The sequence below is a fragment of the Fukomys damarensis genome, unplaced genomic scaffold (genome assembly GCF_012274545.1).
Source record: "Fukomys damarensis isolate Sample0158 unplaced genomic scaffold, DMR_v1.0_HiC HiC_scaffold_24, whole genome shotgun sequence".
NCBI lineage: Eukaryota > Metazoa > Chordata > Mammalia > Rodentia > Bathyergidae > Fukomys > Fukomys damarensis.
The window spans coordinates 52,859,480-52,882,876 of NW_022900936.1; the positions used below are offsets into that span (position 1 = coordinate 52,859,480).

General features: G+C 35.5%; 1 protein-coding gene across 1 annotated transcript; it reads left to right on the forward strand.

Moving 5' to 3' along the window:
• The first annotated feature begins 412 nt into the window (after positions 1–412).
• Positions 413–17,984, forward strand: LOC109118236 (leukocyte surface antigen CD47-like). Its single transcript, XM_019208341.1, has 8 exons — positions 413–444; positions 1,011–1,100; positions 9,599–9,706; positions 10,852–10,944; positions 12,195–12,290; positions 13,756–13,848; positions 17,293–17,382; positions 17,932–17,984. Coding segments are annotated over exons 2-7 (405 nt in total). The 5' UTR covers positions 413–444; positions 1,011–1,099; the 3' UTR covers positions 17,307–17,382; positions 17,932–17,984.
• Positions 17,985–23,397: the final 5,413 nt, after the last annotated feature.

Here is a 23,397-nt window from a genome sequence, read left to right on the forward strand (position 1 = left end):
AAAAATTCTCAGTAAATCTTATTTGAAGTCTTAATATCTCGATTACCTTTATAAGGGATGTGTGGATATATTTTCACCTGTGACCCACTTAATAATGGCTGCCTCAGTAACCTAAAGCACCTCAGGTTTACATGTAAATAATCCCTTTTAAAAATTAATTTTGTTGGTACATTTAATGTAGACAATATAATGATGTTGTTGGAAATTTGTAACTTTACATTCTCCATCTTGGTTCTTATTTTTTCCCTGTTCTCCTGACCTCCCAAATGATCCCTTCTGAGGTCTCACTATTCAAGAATAATTCTTGGAGTTCAGAGGCAGTTTGAGAAAAGGCAGGGCACATGTGTCTTTGTCTCAGTCACTGTCAGAGGAGGAGAAGTATTGGTACAATGAGCTCCCTCACGTAGGTTCCTGAGTCAGGAAGCACTTCATCATTACCTGAAGGTAACTTCTAGGCACTTTACACTTAGAGACATCCAAAACACACACACACACACACACACACACACACACACACACAATATGATATTTACAGCACTTGGTAATTGTTAACCTTTGCACTAAAGTCCTTTGCACATATTAAGTTTGTTAATTGTCACAACAATCCTTTGAGGGGCGGGTCCTGGGTTATACCTGTGTAACAATTGAGAATTCTGAAAAGCAAAAGTGTTTAGATACTTACTGCAAGGCTGTACAGGTTGATAGGGTTGGGTTTCAGATAGGTGGATGCAGAGCTCTGGCTTCTTCCTTGTAGAAGACAAAATAGGAGAGAAAAGCGGTGAGTAACACAAGTAACTGTAGCTTCTTGTTTCCTAAATGGAATGTGCTATACAAATGAAATACACATACACACGTGTAATTTGGTTTATATTTGTGCACATAAAAATTAAGGCCACAGCATTATTTTTATCATACAGTTGCATAATTAAAAGATATGTTTTAGACCTTACTAGCATTGAAATTGACTATAATAAATACCTATTGTGATTTTTTGCTTTCTTTATTCTTAGTTTCATGGTTTTCTTCAAATGAATGTATTCTCATTATTGCCTTCCCAATTGTGACTGTAATTCTGTTCTGGGGACAGCTTTGTTTTATAAGTAAGTATTTCCATTTTTTATGAGTGATAAAACTATCATATAGAGGAACAGAGCAATACCATTTTTATTTAAGTTGTAATAGGAAGTGTCACTGTGACTTATAAAAATATACTGACAACATCGGTAGTTTTCTTGAAGTATATATAATTCCTATATTTTCTACAGTTTTTGTAACCAAACCTCAGAGGGCAAATCTTGATGCTGTATCAGACTTATGATCAATAGCACGGAATTGTCATTACAAGGTAAACAGGTGATATGCATTGTGGTCGGAGTTTATAGTCAACCACATTTACATACCAATTTGGTGAAAGAAACTTACTAAACTAGTGAAGTTCAGTTGTTTCATTGTAAACTTTTAAAATATAAGGTTTATCTTTGCTTTCCCTATAATACCCTGAAATAGTCATTGAGGCCCAGTAAACATCTGTACAGGCAAGGAGTGTATAATGCTGATTTAATTTATTCTTCAACCTTTAGAAAAACAAAAGCTGGCCAAATATTGTAGTAGATCAGCCTGTTGTCTTTCAAGAATCTTTCTTTTCCTCAGAAGTTTAATCTGTGTGTATCCATAGTAAAAATGGAAGAGAGATTATGGACTATGTATTTTAAGAACTTTTCCCAATGTATAGCACTCAAAATGCTTAGGGATTTCAGAGATGTTCTCAACTTGTGCCTAAAAGGAAAAAAGAGATAACAAAAGCCCGACAGTGGCAACAGTCGACACATTTCACAACTCTTAACTATAAGTCAGTGTCTAGACTTCTTTTGGAAACTCTTAGAATTTCAGCAAAGCTTTTATTTCAGGAGAAGGAATGTTACAGCTTCAGGACCTTCACTGTCATCAGTGATGTTAGGGAGAGCATTAACCATATTGGCAGACCCAAGCTTTAAGGGTTAAGTTGTGTCATTTGGGTAGGGAACAGCCTTTTGCAAGATCATAAAGTTATTTCACATTTGTTGAATTTGGATTAATAGAAGTTTATGATTGTGCCATTGTCATAGTGAAATTATTTTGAGTGGGATGAAGCAGGAGTGAATCTGTTTCCCATCAGCCATATTTTTACAAAATAAGCTTTGGCATTTTTTTTTTCTGAATTAAAAAATAACAGAGTTGTCTGTCAGACTACATGGCAAAAATCTATGGATGCTGGAGTCCCTTACATAAATTGCACAGTGTTCATGTGTCACCTATGCACACCTTCTGTATAGTTTGAATCATCTCTAGGTTATTTTTAGTAACTTATACAAGGCAAATGGTATGCAAATAGTTATACTGTTTAGGGAGTTATAACAAAATTAGAGTTTTCACGTGTTCAGTACATAACTTTTGACAGTTTTGATTCTCAGTGCAGCGAATATGTAGATAGAGAAATCATAGATGCAGAAGGCTGGCTATATAGAACCATTTTTTGGCTGAACCGGGTGTTGACCATGAGGGCCATCACACTGAGTCACACCCCACCTTTCTTTTTAATGTTGAGATGGGGTCCTGTTAGGTCTCTGTGTAGCCCAGGCTAGGTTCAAAGATGCAGTCCTTCTTTAGCCTCCCAGAGGACTATAGTGTGCACTACCATACTCATTCATAATATTTAAATACCCTGTACAGTTTGATAATTATAGAAAAAAGTGCCCGCTGTCCTAAGATTTAGAAATGTGCTCTTGTGTATTCTAGTGAATTTTCTGCTTCCCTTTTTTTATTTTTTGTTATCTTCCTTTAAAAAAGAGAAACAATGTTATTCTCATGTAGCTTGTATACTTGTACATCCTGATTTATTTTCCCCATGTCTTCAGAAATTTTGACTTGACTTCCTGCGCTCTACTTCTCTAAGTGGGCTCTAATTTATGGAACTTTATCATGATCAGTATTAAGGTTGTCCCCAAATATTTTGATACTATGAAAGTAACTCTGCTAATGGTGTATGAGCCTAGAAATGCAGGGATGTTTTAAGGTATTAGATATGCATTCTAAAAAGTGTTCCAGGACCTTTTTATCAAGTAATACTACTGCAAAGAATACCTGTTTCCACCTCACATTTCTGACATTGTTATAAATCTGAAATCTTTCATTGTTTGATGGTTGAAAACACATCTTTTTATTTTATTTCTTGGTTAGTGAGGGTGAATGTTCATTTTTGTATTTTCTCTCCATCATATTTTAAGGAATGTGTTTATGAGCCTAAAGAAAAATTTTGGTGAAATTTATTTTTATTTTGGCTCATTTTAAACAAATAAATTGTGTGTGTGTGTGTGTGTGTGTGTGTGTGTGTGTGTGTGTGTGTGTGTGTGTAAGAAGAGTCACCCAGCTTGGCCTCACATTTAAAGGTACTGATGATAATGAGAGCTGAAATCTCAGAGCCCTTGCTCTGCAGGACAGGCATTGTGCAAAGTACTTTTCATCTTAGATCAAATGTATCTCTCCCAGAAGCTCTAGGTACAGGCAGTGTTGTTATTTCCATCTTGTAAATAAGAAATTTAGGCAATTTGCCTGTATTCACCTGTTTCTTGGCAGTCATTGAGATTTGAACAGTTCTATTTACCATATTGAATTCATTTTGAGAATTTTCTAATTCTGTTTCTGTTTCTTTTCCATACTTTGGTAAATTGTCATTCTCAATTCTAAGTTTGGATCAGCTTCTGCATGTTTTACTTTGTACTGTTAATATCATGAAATGTCTCTGAAAATTGCTTTAAATGTTTTTGTTTTTGTTGTTGTTGTTACTGGTGGCTTCCCTTTAGTTGTGTTTTGCCAGGGTGACTTCCTCTGGAACATCTCATTCTTTTTGTCACATCATCCTCATTTTCCTCATTTGTGCTGATGAGTTCACCTTCACTTCACCTTGGATGCATTTCAAGGAGGCGCTGTGGCGGTGTGTCAGGTCCCCGGTAAGCCACATCTTTTCCCACTCCACTGTGGTCTCTTCACATTTCATATTGTGCATTCTCACTTTTCACTTCTCTGCTCTTCCATCTTTCTTGCCCAATTTCCTCTTTTGATAATCCATTATAATATGCCTTGTGGTTTTTGTCACCCAGAAACAAGGAATAGCACAGCTACATGCTTACATGTGTATGCTAGCTGAATAACTGGCCAGTCACCAATGGTCTTCAAAAGCAGCGGCATGACTGGTCACTAATCATAATGCACATGAGCTATTTGTGTACTGATTTGTAGGCTGAAGAGATAGCAGTGAAGTTTGTGCTTTATGTACTCTCTTCATCTGTTAGTGTAGCTAAAATTTAATCTGTATTTTGAGGGACTCACGTTAATTGAACCATACTCATGTATATCAGAACCATAGGAAGTGAGGACTGCTGTTAATTTACATTAAATTATGTATTCTGAGCATCATGCATTTCCTTTTCTAAGTTTCTTGTCCCTCAAAATTATTTCAAAATGATTTTGGTTAGCTCAGGTATTCGGAAATCATTGTTGGAAATTCAAGGAAAATATTTCTCTGACAAAACAGCCTTCAGGTCCTTTTAATTCCTGAAGCACAGACTTCAGACCTTGCTTAATAATAATCAAAGTAATTTGGCCATGAAAGCATATTTAAAAGTAATGGAGAAGGCAATTTTTTCACTAGTTAGGAAAGATCTTTCCAAAGAAGTGAGGACATTTATTAAATTGCACTGGAATCTTCTAGAAGGCAAAATATTTTTCCAATAAATATTATTACAAAGAATAATTCTGTGACCTGACTGATGATAATCCTCTAATAATATGACTTTGTTATTAAGTTTAATATGAATTCTATTTGATCATCTTGGACATACAGTGTTTTGCATTGGTCCTATCTACATAATGACCACATTCTGTTATTAAATCATGGTTTAGCACTGACTATTGCAGGGAGGTGTCTCAGTCGCTTTCCTATTGCTAGATATTATATCTGACACTCACAACTTAAAGGAATAGAGGTTAATTTGAATTCAAAATGTTAGAAGTTTCAATCTGTAGTTAGGCAGGTCCAACATAGAAACCACATGGTGGAAAGACAAGGTGGAGGAGAGCTGCTCACACTCATGACATCTGGGCAGCAGAGGGAGAAGAGAGGAGTCAGAGAGGGAGATAAACTGCTCCAGGTCACATCTCCAGTGATCCACCAGGCCCCACCTCTTAACAGCACATTCAGCTGAGAGTGTGGTGTTTAGTCATATTCCTTTTGACAACATTGTTTCATCAGAGTAAGGTGAGTAATGTCTATAGTTTCACAAAGCCTGTATTTGTGTGTGTGTGTGCGTGTGTGTGCGTGTGTGTGTGTTGTGTGTGTGTTTTGTTTTGTTTTGGAGACAGGGTCGTACTATGTAATCCAGGGTGGTCTTGGACTCACTCGGTAGCCCAGGCTAGCCTTAAACTTACAGTGATCCTCCTGTCTCAGCCTCCTGAGTGCTGGAATTACAGGCGTGTGCTACTGCTGCATCTGCATATTAAATGAATGTGTTAAATATTTTTAAAATACTATTTTAACTTATTCAAAAATTGAAAACGGCAATTTGATTTTAAAAATTATCAGATGTACTTCATCCTACATTGAAAATATTTGTTTACAGCTCAACAGGTGCCAAAAGTATTCTAAATTATTTTTATAATCAGAAAATAGTGCTGTATAATTAAATAAATTGCTTGTTTTTCTTTGTGTGATTTATTCTTAATCTGATATGTATTTCCTCTCACTGGTAAGCACACTTGTCTCTTCTCAATCACTGACCACTTACTTACTGTCCTTGAACAAATGTTGAATTCTTAGATTTTGTTAGGTAGACCAGTCTGTATGAGCATGCATGGGTGTATCAAATCCAGTCTGTAGAGCATCATGAAAACTTCATGTGGTAGATTTTATTTTATCCCCAAATTGACTTGGTAATTTTATTAGATTTTATCAGCTACAGTCTGCACTCTGTCCTATATGTATGTACTCCATATCTCACAAAGGGACCAGAAAATCTTTCTGTTCATAACATTAGCACTTTATTTCTAGAGGGACACGTCCTTGCTTCTTTCCAGGATTTGAAAATCCTGGATTTTAAAACATTAAAAAAACCTTTCTTGGACTACAGGAGAACAGTGTCTTATATTTAACTGGGGAAAGTCTGGAATATCACCTCTCATCATCTACCCCTAGACCCAACACACGACTCACCTACCAGAATGTAAAGGCTTTGAGACAGAGCTTATGTTTGCATTATTTGTCCATTTTCAAATACTTACAATAGTGATTGTCACATGGTTCATAGTGACCAATCATTACTCAATAATCATCTACTTATCCCTTCATTTGCACTGACCTGATACAATGTAGGTAGAGAGTATATATTTGTTGAATAAAGTGATGACCCAATCTAAAACATTTTTCTGAGAAATAGCCTGCTAGACTCTTAAAATATATTTTGTATACTCTGAAATTATGTTGAAATTAAACAGCATGTTTTCTAAAATAAAAGGGAAATTTTTGTTGATAATTTGTTGATAAAAATGTCATATTACCTCTCCTGATGTTTGGTATTCCTCTGCTTTTTTTGTTAAAAATTTAAATACTGTTATTTCTCATGTATCTTATTTGATTTATTGATTTAAATATTTAGCTGAGGGAAATGTTTAAAATCATGCAGATCTTTAAATCTGTACAGATTGTCTTGCTAAATAGTCAGAGATTCATACAAGGAAGTTTGATAATAGTCTGCTATTAAGAATACATTATTTTTATCTTAATCCTAAGTATTTGGAGAATGACTTGTGTTTGCTGTCTTTGTTATATGTAATTGTTTGATAAGTCTTATACATAAGGGTAAGCCCATTTAAAAGACAGGAAAAGATTATTAATAACAGGCCCTTGATATCATTGGGCTCTGTGGCATCTCAGTGTAGCTGAGAAAACTGACAGCTGGACTGGCAACAAGATACCTGTCCCTCACTTTGAGGTAGACTTTGGTAAAAAGTGGCCATTGTGAGCAAAGAAAATGAGCCGAAAGGAGCTCTTTACAGACGTTCTCTGAAGAAAATATGGAAGCGTTCTTTCATTGACTGTAATTAAGTAAACACCATAATATATCTGTTGGAAATGGCTGCTAAATCTAAAGAAAAGTTCAAAATAATTTTGCAAATAAGTAGTAATTGAACCAACTAGTAGGAACTACAGCCACACTCAGTGTATACTGTTCTCATACTCAAAGGGAAAAGGCTATGTTAAGTCAGAACACTACCAACAGTAGGATTTTGTGGGGGTTTTATTTTATTTAGTAGTACTGATGCTATTTTTCCCTTACAGCAGCTCTATGGAGCCTGAAGGAGTTGAATGAGGTTCAAACTCATTCTTGTTAAGAATTATATAATCAGTCTTTTGCATAAATGTATACTGCATCCTAAAACAAAATCTTGTTGCTTGATCTTACTGTCTGTTTTATGAATTAAATTGGGACAAGACTCTTATGAATGTCGAATTGATTGTAAGGTGTGTTTGAAACAGCTTTATTTTGTAAACCTTTGTAGAACTTTCAAGTTTTATGTAGCTAACATGTTTTATATATAAGGGATTAGAATGGAATGCATGGCATATATTTAAAGAAAGTTTCTTTTTCTCTGTACCTTTTATAACCTATGCATTGAATTTCATTTTTACTGAAATTTGAGCTAGTATATAGGAAAGTTGTAAAAACTGTGCCTTACAAGGAGGCAGGGATATAACTGAAGTAGTTGTGTTAAGGTCCAGGGCTGGATGCAAGAAACAGATAAAACATCCTATACAGTGCTTTCTGATTACTATGGCTTTCTCTTTTTTTGTTCATGTGACTTCCAGTTACTCAGTTTCATAAATGATTGTTGCTTAGGCCTCCTGCTAAAGAGACCAAAGCTGAGGTTATAATCTATAGAATGTGTAGATAGAGATTCAAACCATTGTAAAGTATGCCTTAAAAATAAATTTTGATTGTAGTAATCTAGAAATTTGTTAATTTTACTGTATTTAATCTGTCCATTTGTTTCAGTGGAGAAAAGTGCAAAATATAACATTAAAACTACAATGTATGATCAAAGGCTATGATGAATATTTACTTTTTAAAAATGTATTATAGTAAAAGATACACTGCAATTAATTTCTGTTCCCCTTTGCTTGTGACACACTTGTCCCATCATTCTTGGCACTTTTGGGAGCAGTTCTGAAGGTCCTGTTTTGGTGTCATTAATTGCGCTGTCTTTGCTGCCTTGATGTTCTGAATTGATTGAAAACATTTACCTTTTATGGTAATTTTGACTTTGGGGAAGAGCTAGACCTCACAGGGTACAAGATCTGGTAAATAAGTTGAAGGAGGACACACCATAATGATTGTACAAGTATGACTTCCATCAGACGGCGCATAGCACTGGCATTCATGTGTTTTTCATCATACTCCATAAAGACACAAAAGAAGACTTCCAGAACTACGTCAGAAAGTCAAAAGAGCAATGTGGCACATGTGCTTGAGACAACAGAGTATTTTAAGGGGGTTAATGGCAGCATGTCTTTTACTTTAATAAATAACCACCCCTCACTTCCTAATTTTATTTTCACTGTAGTCACTGGTTAATTACTGGCACGGAGACTATCTATATGTGGTTGGCACACAGCAAAATTTTTCTTTCACACAACCTGTTTTTCTCTGCTACAGTCTGATTTTAGATTAACTTTAACAACCAAATTTAAATTTAATACTAACCAAAATGAAAAAGGTCAGTGGAGAGTAAAAAAATATTTTAGGCATATCTATTACATTATTCTTTCAGGGAGGGTATCAGGCACTTGACAATAAAACCTAGAATCAGAAATTATAACATTTACAATGAATCCATTTGAGGCTTTACTGCTTATTTGTATAAAAATATTTTAGTTAATTTTAGTCATTTTTTTTCCATTAAAGTTTCACCAGGGTGTCTTATTTTCAGTAATTATTTTATTTTCTTAAATCCATATCTTCAGACATTTTGGCAATTTTGTATTAGGTGGGATATAGTTTTCTTTTTCTCAGCATTGCTACTTGTCCACCTATTTCCTATCAGCATTATGTGTGTCAGTGGTGCTGTCAGTCTGGGGTGATTTTGCTCATCGGGGTCATTAACAATATCTAAAGATGCTAGAATTCACATAACTGAAGAACTGCTACTGGCATCTCATGCACAGTCCAAGGATTCTGCTTAATATTCTGTAATGCACAGATCGACCCCCATACAAAAATCTTATCTTTCCAAAGGATCAATTGCCTCAATTAAGAAAGCCCGATTTATGTAACTTTATACTTTAAAATAGAGGGGACTAAAATATCATTTTACACAGTTATTATTCACATTGATACTGCTATAAGCCTATTTATCTGTTGGCTTCTGAAAAAGATGTGAGATGAACTGACAAATGAAGGAGTTGTTTCTCAGAGATTGCTCAGTTACAATGGTCCGTCTGATTCTGCACCTTATATTACAGAAATGGCTTCTCTGTGATTTGGCTCATATAATTCTTTATTTTTTAAAGTGTTTAAATATAGATCCAATCTTATGGATAAGAAAATTATTATTTTATCAGTTGAAGGACTGTTGCTCATCCTAACTGCCATCTTTGGAGCCCTTTATTTCACGCCAGGTAAGATGTATAGTTCCCATGAGGGAATGCAGGTTGGTTTAAGGAGGGCATTTGAGAGCGTGGTTGGGGAGGAAGGGTAGTAGTTTCCTACTACAGGTATGGCAAATGGAATGACTACAGACAACAGAAATTTTCTCCCATCTATGGAGGCCACTGATCTGAAATCAGGGTGTCATCAGGGCCAACTCACTCTCAGGGGTTCAATGGAAGATCCATTCTTTGCCTCTTCTACTGGTATTTGGTAATAATGTATAGCATTCCTTGGCTTCTGACAGCATAATTCCAATCTCTGCCTCCATGGTCACACTGCCACATCCTCACCTTTATATCTCTTCCTTTCTGTGTCTGTGTCAAATCTCCCTCTGGCTGTCTCTTACAAGGATACTTGTCATTGAGATGAGGGTCTACCCGTAAAATCTAGGATAAACTCCTCCTTAGACATCCTTAATTACATCTTTTGCCATGTAATGTAAGTCACTTTTTTGTTTTATAAAGTCATATTCATCAGTTCTACAGTCTAGGAGATGGGAATATTGTTAGGGCTACCATTAAGCCCACTACAGAGCAAACTTAATTGGCCAAGATGTTAGTCACAGTTACATCTGGGGGATGGAAGTATGAGTAGAAAATAAGGACAGAGAACACATGGAAAAGAATCACAAAGACAGGCTGGGACTCAAAGGGGTGGATTGAAGAACAACTCTGTGGTTTCTTCAGGAGACTGCAGTGTAGATATGATGTTCAGGACATAAGTTTGACAGTTATATTTGTATCTGTAGCTGGTAAGCACATGGGGAGTAGAGGAATGCAGAGGACAACTTGAAAGTACAATTGATTTGGTTTGGGAACAGACTGAATATATCATGAAGAGTATATAGCACAATTACCAAGTTTCTCTGGGATTCTGCAGGTAGAGCAATTAAAAAACTCCATGTTGAGACTTGCATGTTGAGATTTAGATTCTTAAGTTTGGTCTTTAATAATTAAAAACTGTTTATTTTATGGGAATTATTGGGAGAAATATTATTAACTCACAGCTTATGGGGGAAATATTGAAATGAATGCACTTAGCAAGTTAAACACAAAACCTTCTCAAAGAGTAGAAGTGTGTAGGAAATATCTTAAATATATTTAATTATTAACAGGAGAATATTCCAAAAAGAGAGTCCGTGGACTTCATTTACTCGTAAGTCCTTCAGTGCTTTTAGTATTACTTCAATTCTACAGATTCACTCCAGGTGAGTATCTGATGTTTCAGCATGATTTTATCTACCTTTTCATTTTTAAAAAACAGTTTTAGTGAAAATATTTTTGTAATTTTTACAACTCAATAAATGTTCATTTATTAAAATATTTTCCATGCTATTCTTAGTGACATATTCCCATGCAGTTGAATTTTAAAATTTTCTATGTCTTCAGAACAGTAAGTCATTTTGCAAAAAGTGATTTTCATATATACAGGTTGTATATCCCTTCTCTGACATGCTTTGAACAAAAAATGCTTCATATTTTGGAGTTTTTCAGATTTTGAAATAATTACAAGACTTCATTCATTAAGCTTTCCCAATTTGAGGATCCAAAATCCAGTAGGATCCAAAATCCAAAATTTTTGAGCATCACATTTCAGATTTTTAGATTAGACATGCTCAACCTGTACTTGATGCCAGTCAGCATAATTTTAAATTATGCCATATATCTTAAAGATTACCTTCACATTTTGATTTCAGTTTTTTTTGTTTTTTTTTTTTTTTTTTTTTTTTTTTTTTTTTTTTTTTACATTTCTTTTTTTTTTTTTTTTTTTTTTTTTTTTTTTTTTTTTTTTTTTTTTTGGTACTTGTAAGCACACACTTTCTCCTTGCTGAGTATCTGCATGGGAAATCAATTCTACAAGGTGAAGCTGTAAATCACAAATAGAAACTGACACGAGTTTTATAAGACAGCAGGGCAATCCTAACTATAATCACTATCATTTTCTCCACGTTTTGACACTAAATCACTAACATTTTTTGCTGTTGTTAAGAGTCCCATTGAACACTGGGTCTAAGAACTATACACTGAAAAGGTATTCATTATAAATAACTGATCTAAATGCGCAACATAGAAGTCATGATGTCTATAATCACCTTTGCATGATGGTTTTTCTGTACTAGAGCAATTTTCTGTGGCTGTGGAGAAGCTATACATAATATCCTTTCATACTGTAAAATTCACAAGTGTGGTTAGGCACCATTGTTCTAAGATTTGGGGTAAAAAGTGCCATTTCTGCTCAGGTGACTGACAATAATAAAAGGCTGCTGAATGTGTGAATTAGAGCTGATAATTGAGTGGAAAATTTAGATCACTGTAAAGGCCTGTGCTGTCCGAAAAGGAACCACAGAGTCTGTCTTTGGTCATGAGATTTTTACCCTTAAATGCACCATTTGTGTAGAAGTGATTGTTTTATCAGTACTCTTAATGCACTTCTGTCACGTTCTTTGCCTTTCCCCAGGTATTGGGATCACTATATATGTTATGAGCATATTATCAAGCATTCAGTTGGTGGGCTATATACTTGCTATAATTGGATTGCATCTTTGTATCTCTGGTAAGAGTAACATTTTTCTGTAGTCCTAATTTGGATTTCTCTTTGACAGAACTTTTTCTTTCCTCCTTTAAAGAAAATATAAACTTTATTTTTTAGAGCTGTTTTAGATTCACAGTAAAGTTGAATTAAAAGTACAAAGTTCCCATATACTCCCCACCCATCCATATACTCCATAAGGCTACAGTTTTCCTTAACATCCCTCACCAAGGTGGCACATTCATTACAATCAGTAAACAAACACTGACACATCGTCACCTTGAGTCTACTTACATTAGGGCTCGCTCTGGGTACTGTATGTTCTAATGGCCTTGCCAAGTGTGTAATGACATATACCCACCAGGAGAGCATCATACAGACTAATTCATCTCTTCCTTTCCCCACTCCCTGACAACCTTAAACTTATTATTATCTCCTCAGTTTATTATCTCTTATTGCAATTTGAATGTTTTACAGTTGAGTCATAGGTATGAGGCATTCTCATGTGGGCTCTTTCACTTAGAAATAGCATCTTCACTTTCCCTTTGTCTTTGCCCAGCTTGAGAGCACACTGCTGTTTAGTGTTGCATTGTATTGTAATGTGTGGATATACCACAGTTTGCTTATGCTTTCACTACTGAGATACATCTTGGTTGCTCTCAGTTTTTTTGTAACTTTAAAATCAAGCTTCTCTAAACATATGTTCCATGTTTTATGTACACATAAATTTTCAACTTCATTTGGGTGAATACCAAATGTGCACTTTCTGGATTGTATGTAAAAGTTACATTTGGTTTTATAACAAACTCGATATTCTCTGTATCGGAATGGCTGCACTAGTTTTATCACTACCAACAATGAATGACAATTCCTGTTTATTCATTAACTTCCCAGCATTTAGTATGGTGAGCTTTTCTTTTTTCATTCTCACCTACCTCCAAGTAGGAATAATGCTTTCCACATTAGTTTAAAGATAGTGCCTGTTTAAGACTTGTGACCTAATTTTTCTGGCTGGAAAATTATATAGCTATATTTGTAAAAGAATTTTTAAAATAACCAGTTGCCAGTTCACTGGAGTCTCAATATGATAAGGTATGCTATACAAAGGAGATATTATTTTCTTACAATAAATTACATTGAGTTATTAATCATGAGCAGATATAGGTGGTTTATTTCTTTATCATTAGAAAAAGAATTACTCCCCTTAGAAGTTGATGTAATGGAAATAAAGTATTTGTAAATAGGGAAGGGAGGAGGGGGTTAGGAAGGGAGGGCAGGAATAAGGGGAAAAATGAGAATCAAGACTTGTCATGTAAAGGTACAAGATCCCAATGATGAATGTAACTGTACTGTATATCTGAAATGTACCAATAAACTCAATGAGAAAAAAAATAAAATGAAAAAGTTGATATTATTGCCGTTGTTGTTTATATATTCAAAAAGTTATTTTGTAGGCATGTCTAATACAAGATTTAATTTGTCTTTACAGCATGTATAGCAGTGCATGGCCCTCTTTTAATTTCAGGTTTGGTTATCATTGCTCTAGTAGAATTACTTGGACTAGTTTACATGATATTTATGGGTAAGTCAATCATCTTTCCTAGGAGAGTGGCTTTGTTATACCATTCTCTGCACCTTTCCTTTTTTTTTTTTGACACATAGTAATTATACATACTTAGGGGGTGACATTTCAGTACATTCATACCAAGTGTAATGATCAGAATGTGACATTTCAAAACTGTATACAAAGTGTAATGATCAGATTAAGCTGACTGGCATGCTTGTTACCTCTGACATTTATAATTTCTTTGTGCTGCTAACATTGCTTTGTGTTATCAACTAGTTATCTTTCTATGCTAATGCTAAACACAAGAAGTTATTCCTCCTCTACAGCTGTTCCCCTGTACCTGTTAACCATCTTCTTTCTCAACATTCTCCCCTTCTGGCCACACTTCCTAGGCTCTGGTAATCACTCTTCTGCTCTCTGCTTACATGAAATCCACTTATTAGCTTCCACATATAAGTAAGCACATCCTGTACTTGTCTCTTTGTGCCTGATTTATTTCACATAACAAAATGTCCTTCAGTTCAATCTGTGTTGCTGCAGTTGACAAAATTTTATTCTCTATTATTACTGAAAAATGTTGCATTGTGTACATATGTCACATTATTTTCATCCATTTATCTATCAGGGAACCCCAAGGTTGATTCTATATGTTAGATATATTAATGTTGCAATAAACATGTGAGTGCTTATATATCTAACATACTTACAAACAGATAATATGGATTTTTCATGTGTATGTGTCTGTTTGTATACCATTGAGATACTCCAGCTTTTCTTTATGATCAAGATACTTTTGCTACTCAAGGTCGTTAGTGGTTCAGTGCCAATTTTAGTAATAATTTTTCTATTTCTATGAAGAACATTTTTGGTATTTTGATAGGGACTACATTGAATTTGTAGATCATTTTTATGTAGTATTGATACATTTACATAATTGATTTTTTTCTATCTGTGAACATGAGATGTATTTCCTTGTGCATGTGTGTTTGTGCATGCACATGCATGCACATTTTTCACTTTCTTTGTGCTGTAATTTTCCTTGTAGGGGTAGTCACTTGCTGGTTTAAATTTAATCCTAGGTATTATATGGTATTTCATTAGCATTCTTGATGTCTTTCTCAGCAGTTTTGTTATCGATGTACAGAACAGCTACTGATATTTGTGGATTTTCTATCCTGAAATTATTTATTAGTTCTAACTTTATATATAAAGTCATATCGTTTACAATTATGGACTTGATCTCGTAGAGAGATAATGAACTGATGATGTAACAGACAACAGAGATAACTGCAGAGACACATTTTTTTGAATGTAAAACAATGTGGGATTCTGGACACTTTAAAAATAAGAGCAGAAGAAGCAGCAGGAAGAGTTCACGCAGCTGTTAATGCCATGGTAGAAGTGGTAGTTAGAGAAGGAAGCAGTTATAAAGAACTGGTGAAAAATAAGTAATGAAGCAAGAACATCAGCTGAAAGGGAGATAGGAAGAGAGGATGCTGGAAATTTTAAGAGAATGTAGAATATACCAGATTCATTATATGGAGTGGGAAGATGAACCTGTAACAGTTTGTCCCACACTGGGGCAGTGGACATGGAATGTCCCAAATTTATACTAACTTTAGTGGATCTGAGTTAATTTTTCCTTGAAAAAAGACCTAATTTTTTTCCCTATAAGGGAGAAAAAGGTTTTATACATTTACACATTGTCACAGTAGAAAAATGAGTTTAACAATTATCTCTAATCTTTCTATTCCAGGATAATCATTGTGATATATATCTTTGTATATTACACATTCATATACATCTGTAGAAAAATATAAAATACTTTTTTATAACTAATGCTATTTTACAACAGTTTTCACTTTACTAAATATTTCAGTATTGTTCTGAGAGAGATATACAGTATTAGAATGAAAAGGTTGTCATATTGTGTTTTTCCTATTAGATTTAGATTTTCCTATTTGGTTGTTCTGTTTCTTCTTTTTAAAAAATTTTACATACATTTCACTGTAATGGAAAATACACAGTCATGTTGAAAAGATCCTCTCCCAAATTAGTATATTAAGTTATTCTCTTTTTATATTTAACATGTAAAAATAAAACTCTACATTATTAATCTACTAGGTTCTATTTGTCTAAAATATCATGAAAAAATCTAATTTTGCTTTTTAGGATAGCTTTAACCATTCTAAACTCATTTTACAATGAATTTAGAAGTTTTCTTTCAGTAGTAGAACTTTCAAATTATTTCTTTAAAATCTTCTTTTAAAGGCTTTAAAATTATATGCTATTTTTAAAAATCTATTTTTTTACAGTTTTTTACTTTATTTATTTTTTTCTCATTGAGTTTATTGGTACATTTTAGGTATACAGTAGAGCTCCATTCATCATTGGGATCTTGTACCTTTACATGACAAGTCTTGGTTCTCATTTTTTCCCCTTGTCCCTACCCTCCCTTCACCCCCTCCTCCCTTTCCTTTTTACAAATACTTTATTTCCATTTTCTCATTTTTTTTCCTTTTCCCTGTTACCTTACTCCTACCTTTCCCATTTCCCCTACACCTTTAAAAAGCTATTTTTAAAGAGTAAAAATTTTATATTCTCATCATAGAGAAAATTGGGATGATTTTACTCAGTTGGAACTATATTATATATCACACATTTTGTTATCTATATTTTCTTACTTTTTTGAGTCTTTGAGAAGATCTTTGTAAACTATTTTAATGGCTGACTTATGGTTTTTACTATTGGCAGAAACAGAAATATATTTTTAGGCTTTGTTGTTTTTTTCCAATGAATAATGCTTATAAATAACATCACCGATAATGTCATTGGCACTTTAATTGATTTTTAGTGTATTTTACTATAAAAACAATGTGTTCAATGTGTCTCTTGTAAGAAAGCCTTATAAATAATATATATATAGTTTAATATATATTGAATATACTATATATTATATTGAATATAAATAATATGTATATAGTGAATATATATTGAATATATACTATTGTATATATTGAATACACTATATATAGCTGAATCAGTGTCAAATCATTATTCATTTCACAGCTGTTTTGAATCAATGTCAAACCTTTATTCATTCTGTAGCTGTTTTCTGCACCTATCAATGGCAGGGTTTGATCCATATGTGAAACCTGATCTTAGATCTAACATCCTAGTGTTTGTTTAGTGATACATCCTGCTAGTGTCCTATGTGCAGAAGTGAATGAAGCTTCAAAAATGGGACCATGTAATTTAAAAATGGTATTATAATCTGATTTTTACATGTTAAGAATTTCCATGCTATTGAACTTTGACAATATCATGTTTAATAGCTACAGAAGAATTATTTGTGAAAATGTACAATAGTTTAATCTGGAGTCACACACTATAATTATTTTCTAATTCCCTTTTTGCATTTAAAATCTATAACATGAATTCTTTTATTCTCTTGGACAGTTCCACAAATATAGCTTCCAGAAGACATAAAGGCACAAGCAATGCTGTCTTTCTTCCTCATTCTTATACTTTCTCTCAGTGGATTTTAAGGTAACATCTTTTACAATACAAATGTTAGCTATTTGCATTATTAGATAAGAACATGAGCACAAAAGTAGATATAGATTGTGCATTCCTAATCCAAAATCTGAAACATTTTGAGCCCTGACATGAAGCTACAACTAGAAAATTCCACACCTGGGCCAGGATCTAGTCAGTGGTTCCACAGTCTTCCTTTCAAGTGCAAGATACCAACTTTGATCCTGGGTACAAAAAAAAAAAAAAAATCCACACCTGACCTCATGTGACAAGTTTCAGTTTTTACACAGGTGTGGTAAAATGCTATAAAAATTACCTTCATACTATGTCTGCAAGGTGTATGTGAAACACAAATGAATTTCATGTTTAGACTTGAATCCCATCCCCAAGTTATCTCATTATCATATACAAATACTCAACTCTTCAGCTCAGATAAGGAATACTCAATCTGTATTTCTCCATAGTTATAGCACTGTGAATTTTCCTAAATGATCAGGAAACAGGCTGGAATGCTGTGTGATGATTAAAAATCATACTTTCTTTTTTTCCATTCTCATTAAGGCTCTTTCTAATCTGTTATCTGCAGCCAGAAGCAAAGCCACTATAAAGGCAAGTTTGATGTTTTAAAATGTCAAGTGTGTGGTTAACAAGGGACAGAAGGCATTATCAGTGTTTTAAGTCCTATGACATACTTAATTATCCAATGATAATTAGATGGATGAGAGAAATTGATGAATCACTTCTTCATGCCTTTTCATGTATTTCAGTATAATACAGTGTCTCTCTATCTCTCTGAGTGAGAAATGTGGAACAAAGCAAGATGGAAAGAGCCCCTGAGGAGTGGGGCCATACAACAATCACACCAGTTACAGGCCAGAATTGAAGAGACACAAGACTATTAATCAAGTGGGCAGTAAACCACTATTTCTTTGCTTTGAGCTGTTGCCAGTTTTCACGGTTAAAAAATAAATAAATATTCCATCAAAATGGAAGAAAGTCAAACAGAGCTTCATGACTTTTTCTACCAATAGTTTTTGATGATACATTGTTAATTATCAGGCCTCTGAGCTAGAAAGGTTCTCAGACACAGTCAGGAGCCTGCTTTACTAATCTATTTGGCATTTCTTAATCCAGTGACAGGACTAATGGTCACTTTCAGTATCCAGTATTGTTACTAAAATTCTCTGCTGATATGATGAATTAAAAATATTTGAATTATTTATTTAAATTGAATTTTTTCTGTGGTAAAATAAGATTGGTTCTTATTTGCTTTCCCCTTCTCTGTATTAACTGTATAATATATAATTTGATATGTAATACTCCATGTCTATATAACTATATAGTCAAATTTATATTTGTAACTACAGTGGTGCCTTGGTTCAAAAACTCAGTTCTCTCCATGATTCTGGTCAGAAACCAAACTGGATGAGAACTGAATCAAATTTCCCCATAAGGTCAATATCGAACCTACTTGTTGAATTTGATTCAGTTCTTATCCAACTCAATTTGCAACCAGAATTGTGGAAAAAATCAAGTTCATGAACTGAGGTACCACTGTATAACTTATACATAGTTTATCTATCATCTGTTTTAATATGTTAACCATTGCCAATTCTAGAATTATAATAAATAGGTATTTAATTCAAATGGAAGAATCTCAAACAAAGGCTTCATGGCTTATTTCTGATAATCAGTCCATGAAGAGTTCTTGATGAGGTGGTTTGTTGACATTAGGTTGCAGATCATTAATACAGTAAATAATATGTTACATACATATATAATATAGTTAATATGTAGTATGATAATACATATGCACACACACATTGGTGAGTATTTCTAATGTGCTCTTTCATGAAACACTTGTTCTTTCACTCTCTGCCTCATGTATCTCCTTTAAACCATGTGTTAGTTACTTTTCTCTCTTTTGGCAGAGACAAAATACCACAGTTAAAGGGGAAAGGGTTTATTTAGCTTACAGTTTGCAAAGGTTTCAGTCCATAATTGGCTGGCCCCAATGCTGGGGTGGGGGAGGACAGTTATGGTGGCCAGAAGTAACAAAGCAACAAGGGACCTTAACAGCATCTTTTCTGCCCTTTTCAGATCACTTAGGGTGAGTAGCACTCATGCCCTTAATCCTAGTGCCCTCGGGCCTCCCACCATGAATCATTCTATATTCAGCCACCTCTGAAAAAGCATGAGGGTTTGGGGGGACTTCTAAACACAAGCCATAACATTCCACCCCAGGCCCTCCAAAGACTCATGTACATCCCTTTATGCAAAAAAAGCATTTAGTCCATCTCAAAGAGTTGTCAAAGTCCTAACAGTTTCACCATTGTTGAAAAGTTCAAGTCCAAAGACTCCTCTGCCATTTTAGGTAAACTATTAGCTGCAAGCCCATGTACAAAAGAAAATAAAGTTAAACACATCCAACATTCAAAGGCACAGGATAGATATTACCATTCCAAAAGTTACAAATGGGGATAGCAAGGACTGGAAACAAAGCAAGACCAAAATCCAGTAGGACAAGCATTAAAAACCACAGTTCTACTTCCAGCATCTGAGGCAATCTGTGTCAAATTATGAACTGTAAAAGGCTTGCGTGGCTCCACCCCTATGACACTGCCAGTGGTTTTAGCTCCCGTGGCTTCTCTCTTGGGCCAGCTCTGCTCCCTCCTTGCACTTTTCCTCAAACAATCCATGTTCTTGGATTCTCCACTGTACCTTTGGCTTTGCATTCATAGCTCCACATACTGCCTTTTTAGGAGCACACTGCCTGGCCTCCCAGGCTTTCTTCTGAAATCTAGGTGGACGCCTTCCTGACTCTACAACTCTTGTATTTTGCATGTACTTCAAACCAGTGCTTCATAGATAATGCCAAGGTCTGCGGCCAGCTGGAGCAGTAGCCAGGCTTCCTTCTCCCTTGACTGTAGGGGTTGAGTGGCTGTATCACTGAGCACTCTGGATCCAGTCCAGAGGAACAAATTCTCTAGGCTGCCACCATTCTGGAACATGGTGCAGCTGCTGCCATTCTGAAACACCACTGTCTGGGGCTTTCTTCTCAAAGCAAAGTCTTTTACTTTTGCAATTTTGAGGCTGCAAAGGGTAGAGTCCTGCTGCTGCTTTTGATGCCTTCAGGCCATCTTTTCTTCTGTTCTTTCTTAGCAATCAAGAGCTGTGTTTGCAGGCCACAACTTTACTGAAGCTTCCTTGCTGGTAAAACTCAAAATGTTTTAAATCATTCTGCTGAGCTTTTTGCTCTTGATTCTAAACATAGATCCACCTAAAAGCCTCCAACAGCAGCCACGCCATGGCCTCCACTTTAGCCTGCCTTGAAATTTCTTCTGCCATATTAATTAGACCACCAGCCTTAATCTCAGACTCTGGCAAAGTCTCTGGACACAAGAAAAGTGCCAAGCCATAACATACATGGATCTGGAGTCCAACAGTCAGTGCAGACCTCTTGAGTCTGGTCTTTACTGGCGTTCTCATCTTCTGAGCTCTAACCAGAACTTCCCATATAGAACAGCCTACGGCATTCCAGCTCTTCTTCAGCCAGCATCCCCAAACTTTTCTTAACTCTTCCCCTTCCCACAAGCCAGTTTCAAAGGCTCTTGAGCCACATGGCCATGTAATGTCACAGCAACAACCCCACTTCTCTGGTAGCAAATTTTCTCTGTTAATTACTTTCATCTTATTGATGAGACAAAATACCCAACACCCAAAGTTAAAGAGGGAAAGACTTATTTGATTTATAGTTTGCAGAGGTCTCAGTCTATAATCAGCTGGCTCCAAGGCAGGGTGGCTTGGCAGAAGAGAAACAGTTTATGGGGGCCAGAGGTAACAAAGCAACAAGGGACCTTAACAGCATCTTTCTGCCCCTTTTACCTTATTCAGACTACTTAAGGTGAGTAGCACACATGCCCTTAATTCTAGTGCCATCAGGACTACCCCCACCATGAATAAATCGCACACTAGATTTAGCCACCCCTAAAAGTGCATGAGGCTTTGGGGGGCATCTAAACACAAGCCATTAACACACCATGACTCAGAAATTTAAGAATTATTTGTAAACCAAGAGTCAAACTGGCTAACCCCATATCTAAAAAGTTCTTAGTATTAAATTAGCTCTCATTTATGGACTTATTCCCATTTTTATTGTTCACTGAGGCCATTACATTTGTCTGCTAAATTTCTGGAGAATAGAGATTGCATTTGCTATATACTCATGTTGCTCTTTTCTTTATTATTTTTGTATAATGACCCTGTATATTGAGGCTGTATGGAGTTTTTGCTTTAGTTTTCCTTTCACTAGCTGCTGAGTTTTATGAGCTTTTCAGCTCATAAATATTAAGAATTATTCTGCACAGATGGCCTAGAAGAAAGTAATGGTGATAAATGTCCCTGTGCCCCTTTCTTTCTCTGCATAGCCTTCCTCACCCCTGTGATAAAGTACAAGAAGCAAAACACAAGCAGCTTCCCGGTGTGCAGTCTGTTAAGCTTTTATCCTTGTCCACATATCACATGGAAAATGGACACTGTATCTTAGTCTCCACAGGACACTGAGTTGACTGTGACCCCGAGAGAGATTGGGGAACAGAGGCAGAGACAGAAGTGGCAAACACTGGGGTTGGTGAGAGATGTCTAAAAGGTCTTGGCTTGGGCTTTTGTCCTCCCCTCTCTATCTCTCTCCAAGAACCAAGCACAGCAGCAACTGCAAGCTTGAGAGAAACCCATAGAATGAAGGCAACTGGAGTGGGGAGAAATTGCCATATAAGTGCAGGAACACCCCATGCATGACCTTTAGTTCTCTTGCAGGGCTGAGGGAGATTGAGGACTTGCTTCAGAACCAGCAGAACTCCAACATAGCTGGGAGCCAAATGTACCAGTGACTGCAAAAAGGAATAGGTGGAGCCTGTCACAGACTGTGGGAGGTGCACAGCCTGAGACCCTGGAAAGAGACCATGCAGGGAGAACTCAGAGCCTGCTGAAGCAGCTGTAGTAGGATGCGGCCCTGAACCATGAGGCTGTGACACTAAAGAGAGTGATTCCAAACCCATTTCATGTCCCTCAGAACACTAGAGGCTCCTGCATATGATGATCTAAAGATGGCAGCTTTGATAGTCGACTGAGGGGATTTCATTATAACCACCAGAATAGGAAAATCTTACTTTTTAATTTGTAAATAGATAACAGATCAGATAGGTAGATAGACTGACAGATTGATGATAGGCATAGATAGGTCCCATTTTTCTCTCAATCTTTTCCTTGATTTGTTTTTCTATTATTATTTTGTTGACAATAATTAGATGTGGTCTTTTAAATTTGCATATCAATATAGAGCTACTTGTATTAGTTTTCTGATTTAATAACATAGCACTCTTAAGTTTTTCACTCATAGATTCCCAGGCAAAAGGATGCTTTTTAAGGATATGAAACTTTCTTGGACAGTCTGAACAATTTCATACAATGATTCAACTCTTCTCACTCACTAATCTCCAGCCCAGCTATGGTACAAAGGAAATGGATGCCCTGCTCATAAGCCCAATAACATCAACATCATTTGGCAAGAGGAAAATGGATTCTCATTCTGGAGGAGCAATCAGAAGACACAGGCAAAAGATATGTCAGATTACTATCCAGTCAATTAAAAGAGAAGGACAAAGAGCAAGGGGAGGAAAAGTGAGTGAGAGAAGGAGGAGGACTGATGATTCTGTTAATTGCCTGAAAATATATTTAGAGCTGTTACACTAAGTGTCACATAACCTGGCTGACCTCCAGTTTACTAGATTTAGTTCCATATACAATCATGTCTGTTTTTAATTCCCCTTTCTATTACTTTGTCTTAATATGCCCTTAATTTTAGGATATGTATAAAAGGGCTACATCTCAGCAAGGATCAGGAGAGCTTTCCATGAAAAATGATATTGAGCCAGCCAGGGATTTAGCTCAGCTGTTCGGTGGCCTGCCTTGCAAGCGCAAGGACCCGAGTTCAATCCCCGGTAAAAAAAAAAAAAAAAAAAAAAAAAA